Below are 27,541 nucleotides of genomic sequence, written 5' to 3'. Positions count from 1 at the left end.
ACATTTATGAAGTTAATCTTGATATTTATTTAAAGTTTTGTTGTAAATTTCATCAAATTCATTTTTCCAACCAAGTTTTTCTATTAGTTTGATAACATTCTCTTGTATATCACCAGGAATGAATATATCTCTTGTATTAAAGAAGTGGCCAAACTTAAATAAATTAAATTTCTTTTCCTTTCCGACTTCAGTTACAAGTCCATCCTTTATATCTAGTTTTTCATCATATGTGCAAACAGGATCCGCATTTATCAAAACTCTAGGAATTGAATAGGATACATTTTCGATCATTGAAGGAAAGGGTTCAACTTTCAGAGATGTTCCGAGAACAAAGAGAAGGTCTGCTTGCTCGACATCCTTATCGAGGTGAGTGTATAAGTCGTCATCATTGTAATCACCATAGAGCATCACGTCTGGCTGTATAACCCCGCCACATGAACAACGGGGAACTGCTTCTGCTAAAATTTTAGGTTTTATATCATCTAATGTGTATTTCTTGGAACACTTACGGCATGTTGCTTTGGAAAGTGTTCCATGCCACTCAACAAGATGCTCTTCCGAAAGTCCTGCGGCTTTATCAAGGCCGTCAATGTTCTGTGAATAATGTCTAAGTAAAATCCCATGATTTTCAAATAATTTTGCAAGAAAATGTGCTGGAGAAGGCTTGTATTTACCTGGAAGAAAGAATTTTATGAGTGAAAAGAATGGCTCAGGATGATATTTAAAATAATCCCTGGTAAAAATTGATTCTGGACGGGGTAAATTGTACTTTTTCAACTGACTATATAGTCCTATTTTGGGAGATCTAAAGTCTGGAATTCCAGATGCGACAGAAGTTCCAGCTCCTGAAAAAATCAGAATTTTTTTAGCATTTCCTTCATTAATGAACGATACTATGCCATCAAGATCTAAACTTGAAAGGCCTTTCACGCATTTTGGCCGCTGATATCGATATTCTAAAGCAATATCGTCCATTTTTCAATAAAATTTCTTTTTTCACAAATAAATTTAAAAAAAATTCAAATATCCATAAAAACATATAATTTAATTATCCAATAGTATTCAAATTTAAAAACATGACACAATTTTTTTTTCAAAATGATTTCAATTTTTCTCGTTTGCGAAAACCTGCTTACAGATTCAAATTCAATATTAAAATCAGCGTACCAAAGAAACTTAGTTGAATACTATGTTAGCGGCTCAGCTGCGCAATATATCAATGGATCTTATCAAAAAACTAAGCCGGAGTATGCTTTCGATCAAATTGACAAGAAATATGACTGGTGTTCAAATTGCGGACGTAAAAAAGAAGAATTCCCCTATATTGTCCTTGGTGTTAAAAATAAAATGATGAATGTTCAAGGCTATTACATTAAGGCAGGATGCTGTGATCGGGATTGCTGCTGTTATGAAGAGGGATATTACTGCTGCGAGTGCTGCATGTACAGCTGGAATTTCCAAATTTCAACCGATAATACAACATGGAAAACGGTTTCTAAAGTTGAAAAAGACAAAGAGATGAGGAAATGCAACCAGAAGACTTACAAATTTAGCGAATCTTACCCTGCAAAGTATGTTAGGCTAATTCAGACAGAAGCCTGCCCAGGAGATCCGCCATGCATCGCTTTAAATAAGATAGAGATAATTGGCAATACAGATGGAACTGAAGATGGTGTTTTTGAATTCGAAGCAGAAGATGAAGATATCAGCATAATTGGACATATCGGAAAGCAGCATAATTCAAATTAGCAAATAAAAAACACATTTTATACATAAAAAATTATAAACAAGTTAAATTACTTAAATTTTTTTGTGATTGATCATAAATTGATAGATGAAACTATTTGATATTTAAAGCGATGATTGTTGAATTAGATTTCAAATTTCTTCTTAATTTTTGAAATCATTTTCGAAATCATCCTCTTCTTCTTCGCTTTTCTTTGGTCTATCATCTTCAGTTTCGTTGTTTTCTTCTTCAATTATTTCCTTCTCTAATTTTTCTTCTAAAATTTTTTCTTCTTCTGCATCGAAATCATTATTTTCTTCTTTTTCTTGAACCTTTATTTCAACTTTTTCTTCGGTACTGATTTCTTCATCGAAATCACTTAGAGAATGAATTCCGTCGGCTTCATTATCTTCTTCCTCTTCTTGTGGTTGTTCCATCTTTTCTTCTACTACTACCACTTCTTCATGTGGTTGTTCTTCTTTCTTTTCTTCTTCATGAAGTTCTTCTTTCTTTTCTTCTTCTTCATGTAATTGTTCTTCTTTCTTTTCTTCTTCTTCTTCATGTAATTGTTCTTCTTTCTTTTCTTCTTCTTCATGAAGTTCTTCTTTCTTTTCTTCTTCATGTAATTGTTCTTCTTTCTTTTCTTCTTCATGTAATTGTTCTTCTTTCTTTTCTTCTTCATGTAATTGTTCTTCTTTCTTCTTCATGTAATTGTTCTTCTTTCTTTTCTTCTTCATGTAATTGTTCTTCTTTCTTTTCTTCTTCATGTAATTGTTCTTCTTTCTTTTCTTCTTCATGAAGTTCTTCCTTCTTTTCTTCTTCATGAAGTTCTTCCTTCTTTTCTTCTTCATGAAGTTCTTCTTTCTTTTCTTCTTCTTCATGTAATTGTTCTTCTTTCTTTTCTTCTTCTTCATGAAGTTCTTCTTTCTTTTCTTCTTCTTCATGAAGTTTTTCTATCTTTTCTTCTTTTTCATGAAGTTTTTCTATCTTTTCTTCTTCTTCTTTCTTTTCTTCTTCTTCATTATCTTTGAAATCATTTTCTTGTTGAAAATTTCTCTCTTCAATTGGTTCCTTCAATATTTCTTGTTTCTCCTCTTCATTTTCGATTTGTTTTTCATCATGGAAATCTTTTTCTCTTATTTGTTCATTTTCTTGATGAATTGCTTTTTCAGTTTCAGCATCAGTTTCTCGGTCTTCATTTTGATTCTCTGTTTCGAAGTCATCTGTGATATTGACTTTTTCTTCTGTTTCTTCTTTGACTTCTGTAATATTTAAAGAACTATTTTCTAATTTAGGTTGATTTGTTTCTTCCTGATTATTGTTTCTATTTTCAGTTGATGTTTCTTCCAATTCTTTTGCAACTGATTCTGATTCTTCTTTTTGTTTTTTATAATCACTTTCTTCATTCTTCTCATCTTCGAAATCTTCTTCATCTTTACGATATTTATTTTCTTCTTCTGACTCTGGTCCCTCTACTTCTTTAATTGCAGGATTGTAATTGATTTCTTCATTTGTTTGTTCTTTCTTCTTTTCTTCTTCTTCATGAAGTTTTTCTATCTTTTCTTCTTCTTCTTCTTTCTTTTCTTCTTCTTCATGAAGTTCTTCTTTCTTTTCTTCTTCTTCTTCTTCATGAAGTTCTTCTTTCTTTTCTTCTTCTTCTTCTTCATGAAGTTTTTCTATCTTTTCTTCTTCTTCTTCTTTCTTTTCTTCTTCTTCATGAAGTTCTTCTTTCTTTTCTTCTTCTTCTTCTTCATGAAGTTCTTCTTTCTTTTCTTCTTCTTCTTCTTCATGAAGTTCTTCTTTCTTTTCTTCTTCATGAAGTTCTTCTTTCTTTTCTTCTTCATGAAGTTCTTCTTTCTTTTCTTCTTCTTCATGTAATTGTTCTTCTTTCTTTTCTTCTTCTTCTTCATGTAATTGTTCTTCTTTCTTTTCTTCTTCATGAAGTTCTTCTTTCTTTTCTTCTTCATGAAGTTTTTCTATCTTTTCTTCTTCTTCTTCATGAAGTTCTTCTTTCGTTTCTTCTTCTTCTTCATGTAATTGTTCTTCTTTCTTTTCTTCTTCATGAAGTTCTTCTTTCTTTTCTTCTTCATGAAGTTCTTCTTTCTTTTCTTCTTCTTCATGAAGTTCTTCTTTCTTTTCTTCTTCTTCATGAAGTTCTTCCTTCTTTTCTTCTTCTTGTGGTTGTTCAATATTCAAAACGATTTCTCTTTCTTCATGAACTTTTTCGCTTTGTTCTTCTCTTTTGTCATCATAATTTTGAACTTCTTCTTCGAAATCTTGAATTGTTTGTTCTTCTTTCTTTGGTTCTACATTTTGTTCTGTAATATCTTCTTCTATCGTAGATTCGACTTCCTGTTGTTGTTTCTCTTCATCATTTTGTTCTTCATTCATTTCTACTTTATCTTTAGTTACTTCCTCATGCTTTTCTTTAATATCTTCTTCTTTTATTTCTTCATCAAAATCATTTTGAACTTTTTCTGTTTTTTGTTCTTCTTCTTCTTTGATTGTATCTTCATCAATTTTTTGTTCTTCTTTAATTTCTTCTTCGAAATCTTCGTGATTGGATTCTTGATCTTTAGTTTCATCTTTTTGAGGGATAAATTCTCTTTCTTCTTTGACTTCTCTATTTAATTCTTCTTGAGAGTGTTTTTCAAATTCTCTATCTTCATCTTTGAAAACTTCTTCAAACTCTTCATCCACTGATGCTATTGGATTTGCTTTATTTGTTGGTTCATCTTCTTGTTCTTGAACATTGTTTTCATGCTTTGTTTCTTCTTCGTAGTCGTCTTTATTGTCTTCTTTTGTTTCTTCTTTGTTTTCGTCTTCAAATGGTTCTTCTTCTTTATTTTCTTCTTTCGTTTCGTCTTCAAATGGTTCATCTTCTTTCGTTTCTTCTTTTGTTTCTTCTTTGTTTTCGTCTTCAAATGGTTCTTCTTCTTTCGTTTCTTCTTTCGTTTCTTCTTTTGTTTCTTCTTTGTTTTCGTCTTTATTTTCTTCTTTTGTTTCTTCTTTGGATTCGTCTTCAAATGGTTCTTCTTCTTTTGTTTCGTCTTTAGTTTCTTCTTTTGTTTCGTCTTTAGTTTCTTCTTTCGTTTCGTCTTCAAATGGTTCTTCTTCTTTTGTTTCTTCTTTGTTTTCTTCTTTTGTTTCTTCTTTGTTTTCGTCTTTATTTTCTTCTTTGTTTTCGTCTTTATTTTCTTCTTTCGTTTCGCCGTCAAATGGTTCTTCTTCTTTTGTTTCGTCTTTAGTTTCTTCTTTCGTTTCTTCTTTGGATTTGTCTTTAGTTTCTTCTTTCGTTTCTTCTTTGTTTTCGTCTTTATTTTCTTCTTTCGTTTCGTCTTCAAATGGTTCTTCTTCTTTTGTTTCTTCTTTGTTTTCGTCTTTATTTTCTTCTTTCGTTTCTTCTTTCGTTTCTTCTTTGTTTTCGTCTTCAAATGGTTCTTCTTCTTTCGTTTCGTCTTCAAATGGTTCTTCTTCTTTCGTTTCTTCTTTGTTTTTGTCTTTATTTTCTTCTTTCGTTTCGTCTTCAAATGGTTCTTCTTTAATTTCTTCTGTATTTTCGTCTTTAGTTTCTTCTTTGTATTCGTCTTCAAATGGTTCTTCTTTGGTTTCTTCTTCAGATGGATTTTCTCTTTCTTTAGTTTGAACTTTAGATTCTTCTTCTGTCTCTGATACTACTTCTTTGGATTTGTTTGTAGATTCTTCTGCATTGTTTGATTCATGTTCAATTTCTTTTTGCTCTTCCTTGAAATCATCTTTGATGTCATCAGAAACTTTAACTTCATGTATTTGTTCTTCTTTCGTTTCTTCAAGAAAATCATTTTCTTTCCGATCAATTTGCTTTTCTTCATTTACTTCTTCTTTTTGTTTCTCTTCTTGCTGGAAATCCGGCTCTGTTGGTTTCATTAATTCTTCCCTTTCACTGTATTTTTCTTCTGTTGCCTCTTCGAAGTCATCTTGTATTTCGTTGTTTGGTTTCTTTTCTTCAATAAAATGAAAATCTTTTTCTTTGTCGCCTTCTGATGAAATTATTTCATTCAATTTTTCCTCTTCTGATTGAGTTATTTGATCTTTCTTTCCTTCTTCTTCAAAGTCATCATCTGTTTCTTTATCTTTTTCTTGTTTTTTATCTGATAATTTATCATTATCAGATTCAGTTTCTTCTTTAGATGATTCTTTGTGTTTCTCTGATTCAAATTCTGATTCCAGATTAGATGTTTCTTCGCTTTGTTTAGCTTGCTCTTTCTCGCTTTCTTTTTGAGCAGAGTCAATGTGTTTCTCTGATTCGAAATCATTTTCTGATTTGGAAACTTCTTCCTTTGGTTTCTCTGATTCAAAATCGTCATTTGTTTCGTTGTAACTCTCAGTGATGATTTCTGATGGAATTTCATTGTTTTTGTTTTCTTCTTCTGAACTCTTCTTGACCTCGAATTCCCTCTCTTTCGGCTTCTCCTCCACATCAAATGTCGACAATTTCCCTTTAATTATATTCGAAAGTCCTAACTGTGTATTTTCTTTCTCTTTACGTGATGAAGAGATTTCTTCTTTCTCTTTACGTGATGAAGAGATTTCTTCTTTCTCTTTACGTGATGAAGAGATTTCTTCTTTCTCTTTACGTGATGATGAGATTTCTTCTTTCTCTTTACGTGATGATGAAATTTCTTCTTTCTCTTTACGTGATGAAGAGATTTCTTCTTTCTCTTTACGTGATGATGAGATTTCTTCTTTCTCTTTACGTGATGATGAAATTTCTTCTTTCTCTTTACGTGATGATGAGATTTCTTCTTTCTCTTTACGTGATGAAGAGATTTCTTCTTTCTCTTTACGTGATGAAGAAATATGAGGAAGTTTCTCAGATCGAGAAGATGAAACTTGTGAAGATTGATTCGATGATTCGGAGCTTCTTCGCAATGATAATCTGGTAGGAGCGAGATTTTGTTGAATCTTTTGAGGTGGTTTTGAAGAAAAAGGAGGGGAAACTTCAGCAGAAGTTTTCGGTCTTTTAGCAACATCTGGTTTTCTCATGAATGCTTCGTCTTTCTTCTTCTGTTCCATTGCCTCACGTGCACTCTCAGCAAGTCCCTTCGGAATTGATGACCAGAATGACGAAGGAGGCCTTTCTTCGATCGGACGAGTGTCGTATCTCTGTTTCTGCTTTCTTTCGTTTGTGTATGCTTCCCACGTGTCTTTTGGTGGTTCAATCTCTGGTAAAAGCAGTTCTGTTTGGTATTCTGGTTGAACTGAGGAGTAAATTGGAGCCAACTTCTTCTCCTTGCGACTGGTAAACTTTTGTTTGCCCCATGCAAGTTCGTTTTGCTTATGAGACATATCTCTGTTCTGTAATTGCATGATTAAGTCCTTCTTGTGCTGCCTGTTTTGAGTGTAATTTTCGATTTCTTTTGCCTGACGCTCTAACATGAGCTTCTTTGAAGTGCGGTAATCGGATATAAGACTGTCTATCTTATTGTTTTGGTCTCTAGCAGTTGTTACTTGAATTACTTTTTGAAGTGGTTGTAATTGAGAAATATTTCCACTTATAACCATAGATCTTTCTTGGTATTTCATATTAAGAAGTGCTGAGCTTGGTTTTCGATATTGTTTTGGTTTGTCTTTCTTCCAACTTTCTTCGAATTCTTCTAATTCTTTCTGATGCTTTTGTTTTAGATCTTCAAGATGTGTTTTAGTTTCATTATCGAATTCCTCACGCCTTTGTGTAAATTGATGTTCAAGTTCATCAGCTTCTTTACTAATTTTATCTTGGAGTTGAAGTAATGGAACTTTTTGGGTCTTTTTAGTCTTTGTATATTCGTTAGTTCGGTCTAATAATTGTCTGTAGTTCTCTGCCTGGGCAAAATCTTTGTTTGTTAATGAGATATTGAATTGCTGATGCAAATAAAATGAAAATGTACGAATTTTATCATCACTGTATTTATCAAAATTCCCTGTTTTCCATATGTCATCTCTCATTTCAATGCATTTTGCATCATCTGAGAGTGGTGTAAATTTGATTTCCGGTTTTTTAGTTTGTTTTGCTTTTTCATTTTGCTCCGATTTTTCTGATAGAAAAGAACGTGATGTTTCAGAAGATTGAGCCGTAGAATTGCGATATGGATCAATCCGGCGGATAGTGATAGTCTTCTTCCGCCTCATTTTTCTATAATAATAATAAAGTATAGGATGTATTACAACTCTAAATACAGTTATTGATTTATTTTGTTCAAATTTTGAAAGATTTTTATCTTCAAAAAAATATTATATAATAATAATGGAAATTAAAAGTAGGAAAATATATTCCACTAGCTAGATTTTATGTTAACACATGAAATTTATCTATATAAGCTAAAATCAAAAATATATATCAAAATTGATATTTGTGACACCATTATTTGATAACTTGTTAATATGCTCACAGTAATGTGACTTTAAGATTTGCACACAAGCAATAAAAGAAACAATCAAAAAATATGAGGGAATAAGAGAAAAAAAAATAAGATGACAAAGAGATATTCTGTAGTAAGTTTTCTTTAATACAAATTAAAAAGATTTACACACGCCACTAAAATGACAGAAATATTTTGAACAGAAAACAACTGTGAAATTGTAAAGAAGAAGATTTGTTAAACAAAAAAGAATGATGTTTCATATAAGTAAGAAAAAATTTTATTTATTTCAAATTAAAGTTATCAAAATTTCTTTTTGGAAAATTAGTTGTGTTGTAAGATAATAGTCAATAGTATCAGATTTAAAACAGTCAAATTTTCAATAGTGAAAAAAAAGTATGATCTTTTAAGAGGAATTATTAGGTAACATTGTATTAAATAGATAGAGATAAAAATTTCATTAGCATTGAAATTACCCGAACGATAATATCTTACAGAATTTTAATTTTGAGACGCCATCTCAAAAATTAACTCAATTTGATTTTTCAAATATGGAACGTTGATCATGATTTATTATCATGGTTAATATTAAAGCTAATAATGGAAATACGATTATTTCTCATTCAAATGTAACTTTGGCAATAATTTCTGTTGTATGCATCTTATTTGTAATTTAGAAACAACTTAATCATTAATATTTAACCGATTATTTTATTCTGAAAATATGTTTTGTATTTAATATGTATAATTATTTACATAATGCAAGCATTTACAAATATATTATAACTAACATAAATAAATTTATTGAAAGGTGTTTCAATTTTGAGATTGCAAACGTGCTACTTACGATTTCTTTGAAATCCACATCTATTCAAATTTACATCTCATAATTTGATTATCTATTGTAGCATAAATCTAGGTATATGTGTTACCATTCTTATTATTTTATTTTGATATTTTTTACTTTCCAAATATTTTTACAGACATATTTTGGAAATTACATGTATGTCAATCTAAATAGTAGAATATATTTCAATTTGTATTCAATTCTATTGTTCTTTCAACTTTTCAAAAGCTAATTACAATTGATTCCTATTCTTAAGGGTGCACCGGTATGTATGTTTATTTGAGAGGAGGAGGATTACCCTCTCAATTTTGAGGGATTCGTTAGTTTATTTTCTCGATGAATATGCAATAAAATTTGATTTTTACCTTATCAATATACTTCATATAATATACACATGTTCATGTAAAAACTTTTTTCCAAAATCCTCAGGAATTAAGGGATTTTTGAATTCTAAGAAATTTTTCGAATTTTTTCGAAAAAAAAAACATTTTCAGAACAGCCTTAACGGCTAAGATTTAGGAACAATGTTAAGTATCAAAAAGAAAGGAGGTCTGATATAGACAACATATATCGTTGAAGGTTGAAAAAATCTCTAATATTTGAGCCCAAAATTTCAAATTTTAATTTTTTGAAAAAAGAGGCCACCCGTATGTACGTTTATTTGAGAGGAGGAGGATTATATTTTTGAAAGGGTGAAACATTATGAATATGTTAATTATATAATAATATGTATTATTATAAAAAAGAAAAAATAAAGCACGTTAAAATTTTTCTTTCTTGATTTTTTACAAAATCTACTTAGAATTATGCAAAATATGACTAATAATTATAAATTTCAAGTTAAATTTTAATTTTGATAAATAACTTAAATTTCAAAATATCAAGTTCAGTTCGACTATGTATGTAGTAATTCTGTTGCATGCTAAGTAGTGTCAATGTGTAAACCTCTCAAATTTATCGTCGGGGAAGCAACACAATTCCCTCAAAAATATTGAAAAAATATAGAAAATAAAATGAATTAAGATGTACTTAAAATGAGAAATAGATTATGATATTAGATTTTAGAAAAAACAGACTTTTGATATAACTTTTGAGAATCTCTTATAAAAAAAAGCATTTAAAAATAAATTTAAATATCTTATTTATTTTACTATTGTAAATATATTCTGAGATTTTTAGAAAATAACACTTTTCATAAGTATTCAATATTTGAAAATACGCTCCAAAAAAGAATAGATTCTTTTATATTCGCTTATATAAAAGGAGACTCTCTATCAGATGCGAATGCCTGAATTCAGCACCTCTGATAGAGAGTTTCCTCTTATATAAGCATCTTTTTCATTCGTTTTGTTAATATAAAAACATCAAAATCTACCAATATGAGAAATTAAACCCTGCGAGGCACCAGTCTAGAACTGGCACTTCGCAGGGTTGAATTTCTCTTGACAAATGACAAAACTTGTTCGCAATTGTGAACCATTGCGAGCAAGTTTGCCAGATATCTGGAAGGAATTGCTCCTTATGATATATGCATTGTAACTGTATATATCATAAAGAGCAATTCCTTCAATTAAACGCAAAAACTTTGGTGCAATCGTTGCTGATTGCACCAAAGTTTTCGAACTTTCCCGAGGGAATTGGAGGGTGAGAGATACATAGTCTATCTATGTACCTCCCACCCTCCAAATCCCACTCTAAATGGGAGAAACTTTGTTCGCATGTTATCTTATTCAAACAAAGTTTCTCCCATTTAGAGAAGGAATAGGAGCCTACCAGGCACTGATATATAATCAGTGCTTTGTAGGCTCCTATTCCTAATAAAAATTTGAAAACTTTGGAGCATTTGATTATTGTATTTTGTCAAGAGAAATTCAACCCTGCGAAGTGCCAGTTCTAGACTGGTGCCTCGCAGGGTTTAATTTCTCATATTGGTAGATTTTGATGTTTTTATATTAACAAAAACGAATGAAAAAGATTTGCTTATATAAGAGGAAACTCTCTATCAGAGGTGCTGAATTCAGGCATTCGCATCTGATAGAGAGTCTCCTTTTATATAAGCGAATATAAAAGAATCTATTCTTTTTTGGAGCGTATTTTCAAATATTGAATACTTATGAAAAGTGTTTTTCCTAAAAAATTTAATATAATGCTTAGCACAATATATAAAATTAAAATATCTATAATTATTTTCTATATCACACTTTTCATTACACCTTGAAAAGTCTTCTCAAACTCTATTTTTAATTATTTTTTAGATATATCTCAAGTGTGATTATTCAAAAACTCATATAGACTATATTTATTTTTTTCATTCAAAAAATTATATGAGAATCTCAAATTAACTTGCAAATTTTTTATTTTAAAAACATATTAATAATCATATTTTAAGATACTTTTTCGCCCAAAAAATAATCGTACTTCCTCGACGATTAATAGGCTCTCAATTTCTATCGTTGACACTACTTAGCATGCAACAATTCCTCAATAAAGTGCCAAAACCCTATTAAAATATATGAACATTTTCAACATTTGAATGTTTTTATTTAAAAATTTGATGGAATATGAGCTTCAAACAATTATTATGTAAATAAAAATAATTAAATATATGTATTTATTCGTATTACAACCGTAGTAAGTCGATTCTTCCTTTCTTCTACTGAGATTTGAATTTGATTTCGAATTGTAAAGAGATTCAAAGGGAAAATACTAGCGGATAAAAACTACCTCCATGAAAGGGTCATAATGGAGTCAAGTTGTATTTTTTGATATTTTTTGCTTTTCGAGCCTAAATAGGTAGCCAAGATCATGCCTAAAAATAAGGTTCTAAATTCTGAAGTTTACATGATCCTCTCGTGCGCACCCTTAAAAAAAATAACTTATTTACACAAATCAAAGTGAATGCTAGTAAATAATCATCCCACACTTAAAGTTCAAAGACAGAAGAAAGTCCGTAAGTTATTCAGCCCTCAGGAAGATGCTATGCTGATGAATATCATGTTCAATGAGCCATTTCAGACCTGGATTGCTGTTGCAGAAAAGCTTCCAGGAAGAACGGCTCGGCAATGCAGAGATAGATGGGTAAACTACCTTGCACCGTCAAACAAAAACGGCCCTTGGTCTTCTGAAGAAGATGAACTTCTTGCGAAAAAATATCTCGAGCATGGTCCTCAGTGGACTACCATTTCTAAATTTTTCGATGGAAGAAGTGAGAACAATGTCAAAAATCGTTGGTATACTTATGTCAAACATCAATTCAATAAATCAACAACTTCAGCCAATAATTCTATTGTTCCTGGACATCCTGAGCGCATAAGAACTCGGTCTGCCTGCCCAGTTAATCCAATTGCTTTACCATCTCCAGTTGCCCATATTGACATTTCTTCTTCCTTTGCACAAAAGCCGATCCTTCCACCGATTTCGGTTTTCGAATCTGGCTACGGCCAATACCAACCGAATACAATAAAGTGCATTCCAGCACAGAGATTCCGTTCTGAAAGTGTTCAGCCATTTGCATTTTCTAATTACTCTCAGTATCAGTAATTTGTATTTGGTTACTTATTTATCATGCATCATGTTTGTTATTTAATTAACCATGAATTTTTTTAAAATAAAAACACTTGTGTTTTTGTTTCTTTAACTAGAAATATATTTTTCAAGATTGCAATTATAATTGCATATATATAATCTATTTATTTCCTTTTATTCAATGATATATTTTTGAAAAATTCGCTTAAAACCTAATTTAATAGGTTAACAATGATAGGTACTAAAAATAGTATTATATATATGATTTTATTTTTTCCAAATTTTTTTTGATTTCATGAAAACATCAAAACTTTTTGATAATTTGATTCTTAAAATTGATTTTTTGCCGAAAATTTTGAAAATTTTCAAAAAGACATAATGGGTATAGAAGCCTCTGCTGAATGGGCAACAGCAACCGATAAGAAAATCAGTGCTAGAGGTCAGGGGCTTCAATATCTTCCTAAAAGTTTGCTTCCAATGTCACCTATTAAAGTCATTGATTTTGCTGGAAACAAAATACAATATTTACCGCATGATTTGCGATCACTAACAGCTTTAAATCTATCAAATAATTCACTTGGAGATTTAAATCCATCCATGATAGCAGCCATCGACACGTACGTTCAATTAGAACAATTATCTCTCGAGAACAATGGACTAACAGAATTCCCACCATCATTTACCCAATTACCACTCAAACTACTAGTATTATCATCGAATAAATTGACAAAATGGGATTTTGAATTTAATGACCTTCAATTTTTAGGATTAGCTAACAATTTATTAACATTATTTGCTGGAAGAATGCCAAACTTAATCACAGCTGATCTATTTTTCAACAAAATAAGCGTATTTAACTTAATTGGAGAAATATTAACTACCTTAAATATAGTTGGCAATAATTTAACAGAATTACCCGATTTAGAATTCCCTTTTCTTAAGATTTTACTTGTTGAAATGAACAAATTAAAACATCTCCCGAATTTGCAAAAATTTGCTCCAAAACTTGAACGCTTATCAATATCAGACAATGAACTGGAGGAGATCCCACCTGTTCCACCAACTCTTTCTACTCTTATTGCATCAAATAACAAAATTTCAAAAATTGACGATTCTCTCTACGAAATTTCGAATGCTACAGAGATAAACTTATCATTCAATCTCATTACCTCCATCAAATCATTCAAGAACGAAGTCAATTTTATATATTTACAGAACAATTTGATCGAAAATTGCGAAGAAATCAAGTGCGGCAACACCATTCTCAAAAACAACAGATTGGAAGTAATTCCAGACTTCCACAACATACGAATATTCTCATTTGAGATGGGGTTCAACAGAATCAAAGAAATAGACTTGTCAAGAATGCCAAGTGTCTTAGTGAAGTTGTGTCTTCCATGCAACTGCATCAAGGAAGTCCCAAAAGAGCTGCTCAAGATGCCTCTTAAAACTCTGGATCTCTCTGAGAACGAAATCGAAAAAATCGAAGGGCTTCAAGATACAAAAATCCTATCTCTCAACCTTTCTGGTAATAAAATCAGAGAGGTGCCAGAGCTACCGCCATCACTGACAATTTTCAGAATCAGTGACAACTTATTAACAGAGCTGCCAACTCTGCCACAGCTGACAACGCTGGATGTAAGCGGAAATAGAATAAAGAAGATACCGGATATCGAAACGCTCGTGCTTTTGTATGCGTCGAGAAACGAAATCGAAGAAGTGCCAAATCTGAAAAGTACAGAAATTATTGATATGAGCCATAACAATATTAAGACTGTGTCAGATATCAGCGCTTCGTTCGCAGATTTCTCGTATAATAACCTTGAAGAATTCGAAGTTGACGATGATTATTTGATGTCGATAAAAGTTGCGCATAACAAGAACCTCTGCCTTGATTTAGATCTGACAATATTTAAGAGACTCGATTGTCTTGATATTGTTGGGATAAAAAGCGCAAAGTTGATATTAAACACTCAAATCAATACAAAACTTAGAGAAATTGACATATCAAATGAGACGGAATTGATAATGTCGAACGACTTCCCGGTAAATAAAATAGCAATGACGGGTAAAGTTGGCTACGCTGATATGCAAGGCCAAAGAGGAACAATGGAAGACGCCCTGATCGTAGATAGCAATATTGGCATTTATGCTATCTTTGACGGTCACGGAGGACACATTGTTTCGTCCCTTTCCGCTCAAAGAATTCATGAACGTTTACAAAGTTTACAAAATGGCTCTGAATTTAGAGAATTAATAACACAGGCTGTTGATTCAGTCGTTGGGGAGCTGAAAGAGAAGAAAGTCCTAGGTGGTTCAACAATGTGCTTAGTGAGAGTTGGCCAGGATAAAATTGAAGTGGCAAACATAGGAGATTCAAGATGCGTTGCCATTCTCAAGGATGGAACACAAAGACAGCTCTCAAACGACCACAAACCTACATATAGACCAGAAGTCGAAAGAATCAGAGAGAAAGGATCGTTCGTTTCCAAGGGAAGAGTACAAGGAAGACTCGCCGTTGCAAGAGCAATCGGAGATTTCGCAGTTCTCGGAATTGAGTCGGTTATTGAGTTTACGGAAATAGATAAGGACATTGTCAGCCGAATTGTAATCGGGTGCGATGGACTTTATGACGTCGTTTCAAATGAAGATTGTTTGAAAATTTGCAATGAAAATCAATCAGCTGTTACGACAGCTTATAAATTACGTGATAGAGCATTCCAAAGAGGCTCTACGGATAATATATCTGTTATTGTTGTTGATTGTTTATAATAAATATAAATTATTAGAGAACTTTTAAAAGACTTCTATGAAAAATTTAGAAGACATACAATTAATGAAATTATTATTGTAAGGATTTATTCAGAAAGTTAAAAGAAAATGAAAAATTTCATATTGGGTAATTTGATAATTTAAACAAATTATGCATGGATTGTATTAAGTAGTCTGATACTAAACCAATTGTAATACGAAATCGTTTGGAATAGAATTAATTTCTTCTGACATTGGATATATTTTTGTATCCAATCATAGAAACAACGAAATGTATTGAATATCTGCCGATACTACTGTAATGCTGGAAAATGCGAAGGTTGTTCAAAGGGAATTGATGGCAGCATTGATAGAATTCATCATCATTTTTGTTTTTAACTTTGATTTTGGGAAAAACAATTTGAAGATTGGTAATAGTAAAGTTTAGTTATCCTCTATTCATACATGAAGGAATTGAAAAATTCCTACTTAAAAGTTCTCATTTCTTGTGGCTTGAAGAATGACCTTTGGGCCATTTTCTCCGAGCTGGACTTCGCGTGTGCAAGAAGAATTGATGTCGAAGTTATCGAGTGTAATTTCTGCCTTGCCGATTTGCTTGTTATCGGACCAGAAACTCTTTCTGTTGTAAAGAGCGATAACAATTGATGAGCGGTGTGGGTTCTGGTACTGGAAGTTATACTCTGTGCTCTGTGGCTTTGCTCCAACCTTGAATTCCTGAGCATTCTTTGTGAAGTTCTTTTGTGAGCCAACGCAGAGCTTGAGTGTGCCTTGGTTTGCGCAGCCATTTGTGTTGACTGCAGTAACAGACAACTTGAACTGGTTGCCATTGCTGCAGAGTAATTGTTCGTAGCCGGAGTTCTTCAGCATCTGGAAGAAAATGAACTGATATGTCTCTGCCCAATCAAACTTCTTTTTTCAGAAATTTTTCAGACAAACCGCAAAATGGATAATAATGCTCATCAAATTATGTATGTCGGAAATGAGTCATATATCAATATTATAAAGTTAGTAGATCAAAAACCTTTTTCAGGTTAAATTCAAACGTTCATTTTATAAACTTCTCAAAATTGAAAAGAATTATCAAAAGATATTTTGAATACTTGATTTTAAGATATAAATAGTGCACAATTATAGTTATATTTCAATATTTTCATGGTATTTTTCTCAAATTCAATTTATATAGGTAAATTTGAAAATGGCTATTGATTAAATATGTACATTTAAATCAACTTGAATCTGGTAAAGTGAAATTCAAAAGTTGAATTCAAAATTTGAATTTTAGCTAAAAGTGACACACCCATGAAGGGTGTGATTACCGATCGGTAATTTCGACAGTTTAGAATTTAAAATTTTTTATGGAACTGTTGCGAGTTTCATAAAGAATTTAAGGAATATAAGCAAAGATTTGAATCAAAATCTTAGACCTAAGCCGCTCGATTCGCTCGCGGCTTTCTTTATTATTTTAAATTTGCATATTTCCATCAAAAGTTCATAAGGTAAAAAATTTCGTTTATTTTTACTAAGAAAAAAAAGGTTTTTGATAATAAATTTATTTTATTTCGAAAAAGTAGCAATAATCGTAAAAGGGTATTGATAGGCTTGCTAAAGTAACTAATTTTAGCTGTCAAATACTTTTGTATTTTGAAGTAAATTAGTATAAATTTGTTTTTACTTTTATTTCGAAAAAGTAGCAATAATCGTAAAAGGGTATTGATAGGCTTGCTAAAGTAACTAATTTTAGCTGTCAAATACTTTTGTATTTTGAAGTAAATTAGTATAAATTTGTTTTTACTTTTATTTCGAAAAAGTAACAATAATCGTAAAAGGGTATTGATAGGCTTGCTAAAGTAACTAATTTTAGCTGTCAAATACTTTTGTATTTTGAAGTAAATTAGTATAAATTTGTTTTTACTTTTATTTCGAAAAAGTAGCAATAATCGTAAAAGGGTATTGATAGGCTTGCTAAAGTAACTAATTTTAGCTGTCAAATACTTTTGTATTTTGAAGTAAATTAGTATAAATTTGTTTTTACTTTTATTTCGAAAAAGTAACAATAATCGTAAAAGGGTATTGATAGGCTTGCTAAAGTAACTAATTTTAGCTGTCAAATACTTTTGTATTTTGAAGTAAATTAGTATAAATTTGATATTATTTTAACTCCCTTTGAAAACCTCAATTTTCCATACAGAGGGAACGGGAATAGCATCCAATATTCCCTGAGAATGGTTGCGCATTCTCAGTTCCCTCTATATTTCGAACGAAGCTCTCATCGGTCTTTTTTTTAATACTAAACGTTTTTTTCCCCTGTCACTTTTAGCTAAAATTTGGGTTTGCCAAATTTGAATTATATCAAATTATCAAATCATTAAATGGACGATGTCATTACTAAGATTTGATTTATTATAATAAAATTATTCCAAATATTTAAAAAGAACCTACAAATGACACATTTATTATTTTGATAGGAAATCATCATGCTTTCAAAAACTTCATACCGTAATATATTGTTCCCAATATACTATAAGAAACATTATTTAAATATTTTTTTATCAGATAATAATTTCTTAAGAAATCGGTTTTTTATTTCAGATACTATTCAAAAAATATATGTCTACCGGCATTTATACTCTTTAGTATATTGCTAATAGGATTTTCTCATTAAAATTAGAAAATAAATTGAGATACTGCCACGAAATTTGAAAGGACGAAATTAAGGAGATAACTGGGCAGGCGCGACCTAGGTCTCTCTGAAAATTTCCACTTTAGAAGACATTTTCTTGTCTATCTTAGTGCACAGCTCAACTCCTTGATCATTTCGATCAACTGTTGGAGAGATTGATTTTTGAAAAATTGAAGCTTTTCTTGCTTCATTGACAAGCCTAAATGTTTCTTTCCAAGAAAAATTCAATTTTTTCTATTAATGGCTTCCATGCAATAATTTTTTTGCAATTTCAGAGCGATCTGTACAAATGCATTCGTTTTCAGATCACATTAAAAGATATTCTGATATTACATCACAAAATACATACTTTAATATTAATGTCCAGAGACAACTCTGATATTCCAAGTTTCCAAATTAATTCTTGAAATTTTTCAAAAATCATATCTTTGATACAAAGGTATTAATAAATCTGATGTTTTAGTTTCAAAAATGAATGAGCAACAAATCCTCGAAATTCTTTGCCATGCTAATTGCTATGGATAACTTGCTTTATTATCAATGAATTTATTAGTTTTAATAAAACACAACCTTTTCAAGGAATATCCTTCATATTTTTGGTGGCAGATGAACAGATTACAGGCAAAAATCGTAATATTGCACCTAGTGTTTTATGAATATTGCACAATACTTTATGTTAACATATTATCTTGCCTTTAAATGTTTGAACTCCAATTTTTCTTCTCCATTCCGGAATTGATTTTTTTGCTTTTCAAAAATCTCTTGATGAGAATATATTCTACGCATTAGTAGTCCTCTTTTAATATTACTCAGCAAAATTTTCAATGTTAATGTTTTCAATTTGTGTAAAATCTAGGCGTTTACAATGTTCTTTGCTAAAACTAATAGCAGTTATTTTTTATAATGTCATATACAAAGGCACTTCCCTGTTTTTAAGAAGAATTTTAAAATTTACAATATTGATTTTGCTCAATATGAATGATAAGTAGAATCCAATATCAAATATTTAAAATGTGTCTTTAGTAAAAAATAATAATAAAAACTATATTCATAATTATTGCTTAAGCTGTGGAACAAATCCGTGTGCGCGGCAGAACTGGTCGACCTGGCGAGGAACTTCCTCTAATACAGCCGCAGCTAGAGCTGGTCCTCCCTGTGCTCCGAACTGTCTAAATGGAACGAATTGTACGATATCTCTCTTCATCACTACTCCAGACGAAGATCTAAGTGGTACATCATCAGCGTCGAGGACATCCATTGCGCCGAAGTCAGCGGTACCAACACCGATGATAATGATAGAGAGGGGAGCATCTGATGCTGCTACAATGGCGTCAATTGTCTCTCTCATATCGTTGATAATTCCGTCTGTGATAATCATCAAAATTGTGTAAGTTCTACTTTCGGCGAATGATGCTTGAGCAACTTGTGTTGCGCTAGTAATTATAGGAGCGAACAGTGTTGGCCCAGAAAGCTGTACTTGAGTCAAAGAATGTCTGTAGGCGCCGACGATATCTTGCAACGATGGGACATTAGGGTTCTGTGGGTTAAATGTAACTGGGAAGCAATGGTTTACAGTGCCATTGATCTTGCAGCCAAATCCGAAAACAGGGAACTGCTGATCTGAGTCGTAAGGGCAAACAATGCTTCCAACCGACCATATACAGGTTTCGTATTGATTTGGCATGGAAGGATTGATATAGTGCAAGGAGTTTGGTGTGCGAGGGTCTCCGTTTGATGCAGTGTAATCAATCGCAGTAATCAAGTTGAGTTGGAGGCCGCTGCGGATGTAATCAAGGAATGTTGGGCGATGGCCAATCTGTAATGTTACAAATTTGAAGAAACCGACGGATTTGTTTTTAGTATCCTTCAGCTCGAACTCTTGGCCTTGATTCTCCATGAGCCTGTTGAGGGATGCAGAGAAGCTGCCAATTAGCTCATCAACTTTGCCGCTGCGGAAGTTGAAGACAGAAACGGTGATCGGTACTTCTTGATCGCCATTACACAACGACTGCAGAGAAACGTCAGCCTGGCGGAAAGTGCAGCTTGCACATTTACGGCAGTACTCAGATTTGTAAGAAGGAAGCAAACGGCCGGATTCGCTACCCTTTGAAAGGATAATGTATGGATTGTTACGAGAGAATGTATGCATCTTCTTAAGGTTTCGGACAGCAAGTTGGAATGTGGCAACAGCTGTGCAATTTGCTGCTTGCTCGCCAGTTATGACAAGCTGGCCGCGCTTTGAGTTATGATGTGAATCATGCAAATCAAGAGTAATATCATGACCGAAATTGCTAACGATTTGTTGGACAGTTGTTTCACACTGTCCAACAAAGTCATGTTTTGAAAGGTCTGCTTTCTCTGAGTCGGCATCATAAACACAAAATCTGAGTGGTTGATTTGTTTCAAAGATGTAGTAGGTTTTGATGATTTTTACCCAAGATGGGTTTGGATTATCCCAAATTACTTCTGTTCTGGCGGCTTCTACCCATTGTCCATTAATAGGGATGAAAACAACGCACAAAGGATCACTTTGGCTACCAATGTCAAGCTTTGGAAGGTTTTTCGCAGACAAATGGATATCAACAATTGGACTTTCGTTAACAACGTCTGTGGTACAAACATTTGCTATAGCACCTTGAGCGCTATTTAGGTTTCCGCGTTTTTGCTGATAATGGCTACCGTATACAATCGAATTCATGAAGTATGAAAAAAAATATGAAAAATTTTTTATCACAAAAATAAATTTTTGTTTGAATGATAAATTCACATTATATATCTAATCCCAAAGAAAAATTTATATTTCGAGGAAGTTAGTATTCAATCAACGGAACCTCATAATTTTTGTGAAAAGCCGATGATTGAGTAAATTCTAACCGTAATACATAAATAACATTTACAAACAAAAAACAAAATCTATATTATTGATATCGGATCCGCTCTTTTCAAAAATTTCTTTCCAAATTTGAGCTTTTTCCTTTCCTTTCTTGGCTTCACGCTCATTTAGATGCAATGCCGCTCGCATTGCGCCTCTGTCGGCATCCATTAGTAATTTATATATAACTTGAGCTAAATCTCTGACCATATCGCACCAATGGGACCTCGCCTTGCTTACGTTGTTGACTAGCAACCTGGCTGCCCTTGGATTTCTCTGAATGAAATTACGAGTTATTACCTGCAGCGCGGCCAGCGAAACTCTGAAGTTTGGCGACATCACGCAGTCACTTACTAACCTTACGAATGCTTCGTTTGGACATTTGACATCAAGTCTTGCAATTAAATCAAGGAATAAGCAAGATTTGGCGCTGTCGCTCGCAGGGAAGTGTGCTATGAGATACTGGCTGAAAAAAGGATTCAAACCAGGATCATTATCGCACAAAAACATGATTATCTTCTCTAAATCATCAAAGTAATCGGAAGAAAAGTGACACGAAATTAAGGGGGCGACCACATTGAAAGCGATCGAGTGTAAGTCAACTTTATTGAAGAGAAGGAAGTAATGAGAGAGCCTGATGCAAGGCGCCACTGAGACATGATTTATTGCCCCATCTACGAATGAGCTTAAAAGGGATACAGCGCTTTTAAATATAAAAACTTGATAACGAAGAAATTTGTCAAAAATTTCTGTGATACAGTCTTCAGAAGCAAGAGATTCATTCGCATCTGGTGATTGAAGAACACCCATGAGGGATTTTATGAAATCTTGATTGATATAGTTGTTCAATTCTTGATGTGAAGTGTTTTTGATAATATATGCAAGAGTTTTGTATATTATTGAGAGTGCTGGCCAAAATTGCCGAGAAACAGCAACTTTTGTTTCTGAATAAAGTAAAAAAGGAGAAAACTTTGGTAAAGGCTGAAATATATGCATTTTGATCATCCGAAAGAGGGGATCAAGGAGCCGAGGGATGTTAGAGGGCTGTCCATCCCAAATTCTTGGTACTAAATGATTGATCGAAGATAAGGTTTCTATCTTTCTTTCAAACTCGGTGAGAGGACTAATTACTGGGTTTTCTATCATATAATTAACCTTGTCTAATAAAACTTTTGATGGGTTTATGTTATTTTGTCTTGGTGAGCGTGGTGATTGTGGTGGAGACGGAAATGCAACCGGTCTTTTTACTGATGGGCGCGGTGAACTAATCGGTAAGTCTTTTATAAGCATGCTTAATTTGTATGAAGGTCTTGGAGATGATATTTGCTGCTGATTTTTTTGAGATTTTCTTGCTCCATGAGCTGTTCTTTTTGAATTTGGAGGCTGGGGCTCCCTAATCTTTAATGGAGCTAATTGGGGAGGATGTTTGACCGAAAGAGATATAATTTTCGGTCCAAAGATATTCATAAAGGTAACTTTTTTATTTTCCCGTTGTAAAAAAAAATTATTTTTGAATAGACTAGTTTACATTTTTAGAAAAATTAAGCTTTTGGTATGTCATCAAAATAGAAGACAGAGTTATACACACTGCATCTCTTAATGACACAATATACCTTTCAGAGAAGGAGTTGAAGCTCTTTTCTCCTTTCACCATGAGATTTATGAAGTTTCCTTCACAAGGAAGGATAGAAATCTCAAGGAAATTTCGAGTGGTATTTTTGGTAAGTGAAAAAGTGACAGCAAATTCGGACTCAGCTAAATTTAAATCGAAAACAATGTCAAGGAGAGGCGTTTTTCTTATTATTTTCGTATCAAATCTCTGACCAAGCATTTCAACAAACTGCTTTTGCCTCTTTGATTTTGGTGTTTCGATCATTACCGTAATCACCTTTTTTGTTACTGAGTTGATAGAGTTACATATTTCTTCAGTTTGGCCGAATGTTTGCTGAAGCATCATTTGGCAGAGCATATTGGCTCTTCCTTCTATTTTATACTTAAATGACATTTCGGGGTTCTTTCCTGTAACACAATTGCTACTATCTGTTACTACTTCGGTTTTATCGCTAGTGTATGCCGCAATAACATCATTCTGATTAACAAATGATCGAGATCTCCTTTTCATGAACAGATAAATCATTTGATCGTATGAATCGGTGATTCTGTCCAGATTCATATTCATCTCTTGGCAGAAGCTGTAAAGATCTTGGATTTTGTCTGTGAGCTGGGAAATATTTTTGATATTTGACATAATCGTCATGATAAATTCTGCCACAGCGTCAGAATTTAGATCCGAGTTTTGCTGATCGGAAACAAAACATACGAGCGAAGAGATGATTATGTCAAAGAAGAAGCTGTTGTAAGAGTTAATTTCGTCAAAGAAGAAAGGACAGCTCAGCAAAAGTGAACAAGACATGAAATTTGATGGTTTCCATTCCGCAATGAAAGAATTCGTGCGTTTCCGGAACTCAGTACTTCCCTCCTTTGATGCAGAAAGCACTATGTTCATATTTGTTATCATATCTTCAGTCACATAGCACTTACCAGAGATTTTGATTATTTTATTTTCCATTTCTTTGTTATTGGAAGCAATTGCAATAGAGATACATGATATTATGAAATTACAGACTATTGGTGTCACTCTAAATGATGGCAAACTATCCAAATAATCTACAATTTTCGGAAGTAAGCTGTACGACAGAGTTTGTCCACACAGGAAGTAAGTCATTGCACACTGAGCGGCCATAGCCCTTATGTCCTTTTCCTTGGATCCCATCATCTCCATTAAGTAAACTAAGTATTTCACTGCTGATTTTTTCTGAAATTTCTCGTTTTGTGAAGCATGAGCGATTTCCGATATAATTTGCAATGCTCTGACCGAGAGCGAAGGCAGGACCTGGAGGAGGAGCGACACCAAGTCCGTTGAGAAGAACCTCAAGTCAGTTGGCGTTTGGAATTTAAATGCCTGGAGCCATGTGGTTGCGAAGATGGCAATGATGAAGTGGTGGCGAGTGACTCCGAACACTTCGAGGAAGTTGTACACAAACAAGCGAGCGTTTTCATCTTTAGCGTTTAAATTCGGTTGGAAGAAATAATTCGGTGGAAATTCCAGTGAAGAGTCCAAATTTTCCTTTTCCGGATTTATAAACAGAGTAAGTTCTCTCAGAACGTGGTTGTCATATACATCGCAGTTCGAAGCGTGCGAATCAACTCCGCAGATGCACTTCATCGAAATCAGTGCAAGCTGGGCTGATATATGCGCTAGAACAGACTTGAGTTCGTTGTCTCCTTGCAAGTACTCGCTCGCCATTTCCATGCATGAGTAGATAGTGAACAGTGACCCAATATCTGTGATGCAGACATCACTAATTACATTCAGTATCAGAACTAACAATTTGGCAAACAATGGTTTCTTCAATTGTACAAGGGATTGCGATAGTTCAATGATAAATTTCGCGCTTCTGCCCATTCCGGCTGATTGAGCTAGGAATATTCGCGATCTGATGATGTGCTGCTCAATCATCTGCTTCTTTGCAACAGGGTCAGGGAAAGAGTTGATCATCGAAAACATCTTTATAATTAAGCGAGTCACTTGGTAATTTAGCGCGTCGTTGTTGCTGATCCTATCCAAAATGACAGCTGTTTCGTGGGAAGGAGCAAAGAAGGTGCTGACCAAGCTGAATTGGGGAGATTGCAGGTCATCTGATGTAGAAATCGGAATTCCGTGATATGAGATCAGAGAATTTAGTAATTTGTGAGTAGGAAAAATCAAGGAATCAGAATCGTTGATGAAATTTATGCCTTTTAGCAAAAGAATGCAAAAATTATCATCAACTATTTCAGTTTTACCAGATACACCTGAAATAGGAATGTTTATGAAAATGTTGACACCGTTTCCTAACTTTGTAATTATGCTCGTTATTATTAAGAAAATGCAGCTTTTTCCACAGTCAGCTTCAATCCTCGAATTAAGTATCTGTGGAAAAACATACGTAACATATAATTCAGCCCAATAAAATGATAATCGAACTTCAGAATTGCTGATTTTTTTCGATATCTCTTTTGTTTGCAGCAAAATACTATCTACATTCGGCCCTAAAGAAAATTTGTCAACTGTATCTGGATCACAATAAAATGCAGTTAGAAATAAATACGCAAAGGCTTGAAATGGAACGTATTCTGAAAATATATTGACAATTTGAATTATAGATTGCCATGAGACATTTCTGATGTTATTGTATTCGACTGGCTGCAAAAGAATTCGGAGGATTTCGATCATATTTACTAAAATACCTTGTGATTTAGTTGGAAATCGCTTGCATATATCTGTGGATAAAGTAAGATTATTGAGAATAAATGATTTTGCCTTGAGTTCATTTGAGAATTTGTCAGAACTTTTCAGAATCGAGTATAACCATTGATGAAAGCTCGAAACATACTCTTCAATACTTTGCTGAGAAGGATCATGACACCCTCTCATCCCTCTATAGAGAGATTTGAGGGTATCCTTCATATGACTATTTTTGATTATTTTGCTACACCTTTTTTTTTCTGATAACATACGAAAAAAGAATTAAAAGTAGCTCTATTCGCACGTGTACAAAACATTCCAATATATCAGTATATTTCAATGTTTTTCGGCTCAAGATATTATATTTTCATGAATTTCGAAATTTTGGAAGATATAAATATCATAGATTTAGCTAATGTTGGCCAAGGACATTATAGATGTTCAATGCTTATTCGCTTTTCTGTAATAAAACATCATTATTAGACTTAATGGATCTGGAAGAATAAATAATTCTAGTCTGTAACAAAAAATATTCTCACTAAAAACATATGGAAAACACATTTTTAAATGTATTGACTAATTACCTGTTTAAGATGTTTAAAATGTGACTTGTATATTGAACTTCATCGATATTATAACAAACCACAGCACTCAACTATTGGACATCACATAATTAAATTTTATTAAAATCCGTATTAGTTTACTAAAAGAAATACATAATAACAAAAATAACATGACAAAATACAAAATACTGAGTTTCAAGCAACAGTCATATAATGACTTACTTCATGAGGAAGGATAATTTCCCATGGTCTAGATGTTAAAATCTCAGGGAAGGTAATCTTTTGGTAAAACTTGGCTTCCTTTTGGGTATTTTCAGCAGGGACTTCATGAATAGACTCTTGAATTGGTTCATGTTGGCTTTCTTCAGCTGATTGGCTTGTTGAGTCATATTTTGGGAAGTTTTTACAAAGATATTTATGCCATCTGTTCTTGACATTATTGCCAGATCTTCCATTGAGAAATTGAGAAATCTTGACCCAATGTGCTCCAAATATCTTATATTTTGCAATAATTAGTTGATCTTCTTCTGGAGTCCATGGCCTCTTTACAAGTCCTTTAAATAAATAATTCTTGTAGCGATCACGGCATTGGCGTGCTGTACGACCGGGAACTCTTCTTCCTATCTCAACCCAACTTTTAATTCCTTTCTTCTCATAAAGATATTGAATTAATTGGTCTTCTTGCTTAGTAAAGCGTTTTCTAAGTGTCCCATTATCAACAGAATATTCCTGCAAGTCAACAGAATCAAACATGATAAAATTTGAAAATGAATAATTCTCTCAAAAGTATAAAACCACAAATTTGGAGGAATTATTTGCATTCCATTCGTATATCATTATTCTGAGTTTTTGATTTGAATAGAGGTTCTTTTGAGAATTTATCGGTTTGGCAATGAAACTCTTGAAATTTGTTTAAAAATCAGCAAATTTATAAATAGAATCTAATATAGAAAATTAAATGTCAAAAAATAACTGCACTTTTTATTAAAAACAGATTTCAACCGCAAATAACAATAGATTTTTGAGTATACAATTCAAATTATTTATATAGAGAGACATGAGATAACATTGTATTAACTTTTATCCGATCAATTTTTTTATTTTTTATTGTTATGAACTTTTGAATGAGAAATATGTTTTATGATGATTATTTTTTCAATAAGGAGAAGTGGATGTTTGGATTTACATTCGATATTTAAATTTCAAGATCATTCGAATATGATTTATAATTACAATTTTCTGAGGAAACCGCCTTTTCCTAAATTATTTTATAACCAAATCTTGTTCATTACCATATGGTTTGAAAACAACCTTCTTTTCAGTTATACGTTGATTATCGAATAATTTTCTCAAAAATTTCTTCAAATTGATTTCACGCGAAAATTCATTTCAGCTTTTTGGCACAATATTTCAAAAACAATATTTTTATTAATCTCATTTTGTTGCGATCCTTTCAAAATCATGATTATATTTTTGAGAGCAACAATGGGAAGGTTAAAAAGAATTCTTTTATACTTGATTACATAGAAAATATTTAGTCGATATGAACATTTTCAATAAAAATATTATTTCAAAAAAATTTTTAACCGTAAAAATGTATAATTAGATGTTAACATTTTAAAAACACTACGTATACACCTAAAGATGAATTTTATTTCTGCATAATATTATCGATTGACACATCTTGAATTTGAATTTTGTATTATTCAAAATTATGCAGCATAACATATATTGTATCCTCGATGTTATCATTTTATCAAATAAATTACGAAATTTTAAAAAATCTCTTTAAATTCAAAACATATTATTAGGTTTTCAAAGCATATTTTATGACTTATGTACCTATCAAATACATTTCTTAGTATAAGACTATCTAATATAAAAGTAC

The 27,541-nt window shown here is 32.4% G+C and overlaps 11 protein-coding genes across 11 annotated transcripts, besides 2 other annotated features; 3 read left to right on the top strand and 8 right to left on the bottom strand.

The window, feature by feature from the left end:
* Positions 1-12: 12 nt before the first annotated feature.
* TVAGG3_0456500 (NAD+ binding) lies at positions 13-975 on the bottom strand (the record flags this gene model as incomplete). Its single annotated transcript, XM_001311643.1, has 1 exon — positions 13-975. The coding sequence occupies one exon, from the start codon at positions 973-975 to the stop codon at positions 13-15; it is 963 nt and encodes a 320-aa protein (XP_001311644.1).
* A 123-nt stretch (positions 976-1,098) lies between these two features.
* Positions 1,099-1,791, top strand: TVAGG3_0456490 (uncharacterized protein; the record flags this gene model as incomplete). The annotated part of the gene is made up of 1 exon (XM_001311644.1): positions 1,099-1,749. One exon carries the CDS (start codon positions 1,099-1,101, stop codon positions 1,747-1,749), a length of 651 nt encoding a protein of 216 aa, XP_001311645.1.
* A 99-nt stretch (positions 1,792-1,890) lies between these two features.
* Positions 1,891-2,163, bottom strand: TVAGG3_0456480 (uncharacterized protein; the record flags this gene model as incomplete). The annotated part of the gene is made up of 1 exon (XM_051234854.1): positions 1,891-2,163. One exon carries the CDS (start codon positions 2,161-2,163, stop codon positions 1,891-1,893), a length of 273 nt encoding a protein of 90 aa, XP_051104584.1.
* Positions 2,164-2,404: 241 nt separating this feature from the next.
* On the bottom strand, positions 2,405-7,876 carry TVAGG3_0456470 (uncharacterized protein; the record flags this gene model as incomplete). Its single annotated transcript, XM_001311645.2, has 1 exon — positions 2,405-7,876. One exon carries the CDS (start codon positions 7,874-7,876, stop codon positions 2,405-2,407), a length of 5,472 nt encoding a protein of 1,823 aa, XP_001311646.2.
* A 2,532-nt stretch (positions 7,877-10,408) lies between these two features.
* Positions 10,409-10,795: a mobile genetic element.
* A 1,056-nt stretch (positions 10,796-11,851) lies between these two features.
* TVAGG3_0456450 (RNA polymerase II transcription regulator recruiting protein) lies at positions 11,852-12,493 on the top strand (the record flags this gene model as incomplete). Its single annotated transcript, XM_001311646.1, has 1 exon — positions 11,852-12,493. One exon carries the CDS (start codon positions 11,852-11,854, stop codon positions 12,491-12,493), a length of 642 nt encoding a protein of 213 aa, XP_001311647.1.
* A 363-nt stretch (positions 12,494-12,856) lies between these two features.
* TVAGG3_0456440 (protein phosphatase 2C family) lies at positions 12,857-15,250 on the top strand (the record flags this gene model as incomplete). The annotated part of the gene is made up of 1 exon (XM_001311647.1): positions 12,857-15,250. One exon carries the CDS (start codon positions 12,857-12,859, stop codon positions 15,248-15,250), a length of 2,394 nt encoding a protein of 797 aa, XP_001311648.1.
* A 78-nt stretch (positions 15,251-15,328) lies between these two features.
* TVAGG3_0456430 (uncharacterized protein) lies at positions 15,329-16,146 on the bottom strand (the record flags this gene model as incomplete). The annotated part of the gene is made up of 1 exon (XM_001311648.2): positions 15,719-16,117. The coding sequence occupies one exon, from the start codon at positions 16,115-16,117 to the stop codon at positions 15,719-15,721; it is 399 nt and encodes a 132-aa protein (XP_001311649.1).
* Positions 16,147-16,534: 388 nt separating this feature from the next.
* Positions 16,535-17,585: a mobile genetic element.
* A 1,399-nt stretch (positions 17,586-18,984) lies between these two features.
* Positions 18,985-20,628, bottom strand: TVAGG3_0456410 (copine family; the record flags this gene model as incomplete). The annotated part of the gene is made up of 1 exon (XM_001311649.1): positions 18,985-20,628. The coding sequence occupies one exon, from the start codon at positions 20,626-20,628 to the stop codon at positions 18,985-18,987; it is 1,644 nt and encodes a 547-aa protein (XP_001311650.1).
* Positions 20,629-20,823: 195 nt separating this feature from the next.
* TVAGG3_0456400 (protein phosphatase regulator protein) lies at positions 20,824-22,269 on the bottom strand (the record flags this gene model as incomplete). The annotated part of the gene is made up of 1 exon (XM_001311650.1): positions 20,824-22,269. One exon carries the CDS (start codon positions 22,267-22,269, stop codon positions 20,824-20,826), a length of 1,446 nt encoding a protein of 481 aa, XP_001311651.1.
* A 52-nt stretch (positions 22,270-22,321) lies between these two features.
* Positions 22,322-25,312, bottom strand: TVAGG3_0456390 (uncharacterized protein; the record flags this gene model as incomplete). Its single annotated transcript, XM_001311651.1, has 1 exon — positions 22,322-25,312. The coding sequence occupies one exon, from the start codon at positions 25,310-25,312 to the stop codon at positions 22,322-22,324; it is 2,991 nt and encodes a 996-aa protein (XP_001311652.1).
* A 536-nt stretch (positions 25,313-25,848) lies between these two features.
* On the bottom strand, positions 25,849-26,406 carry TVAGG3_0456380 (RNA polymerase II transcription regulator recruiting protein; the record flags this gene model as incomplete). Its single annotated transcript, XM_001311652.1, has 1 exon — positions 25,849-26,406. One exon carries the CDS (start codon positions 26,404-26,406, stop codon positions 25,849-25,851), a length of 558 nt encoding a protein of 185 aa, XP_001311653.1.
* Positions 26,407-27,541: the final 1,135 nt, after the last annotated feature.

The sequence above is a fragment of the Trichomonas vaginalis genome, chromosome V (genome assembly GCF_026262505.1).
Source record: "Trichomonas vaginalis G3 chromosome V, whole genome shotgun sequence".
NCBI classification, from domain to species: Eukaryota; Parabasalia; order Trichomonadida; family Trichomonadidae; genus Trichomonas; species Trichomonas vaginalis.
The sequence above is the reverse complement of the archived record's forward strand: the minus strand, read 5'-3'. Positions and strand labels throughout refer to the sequence as shown.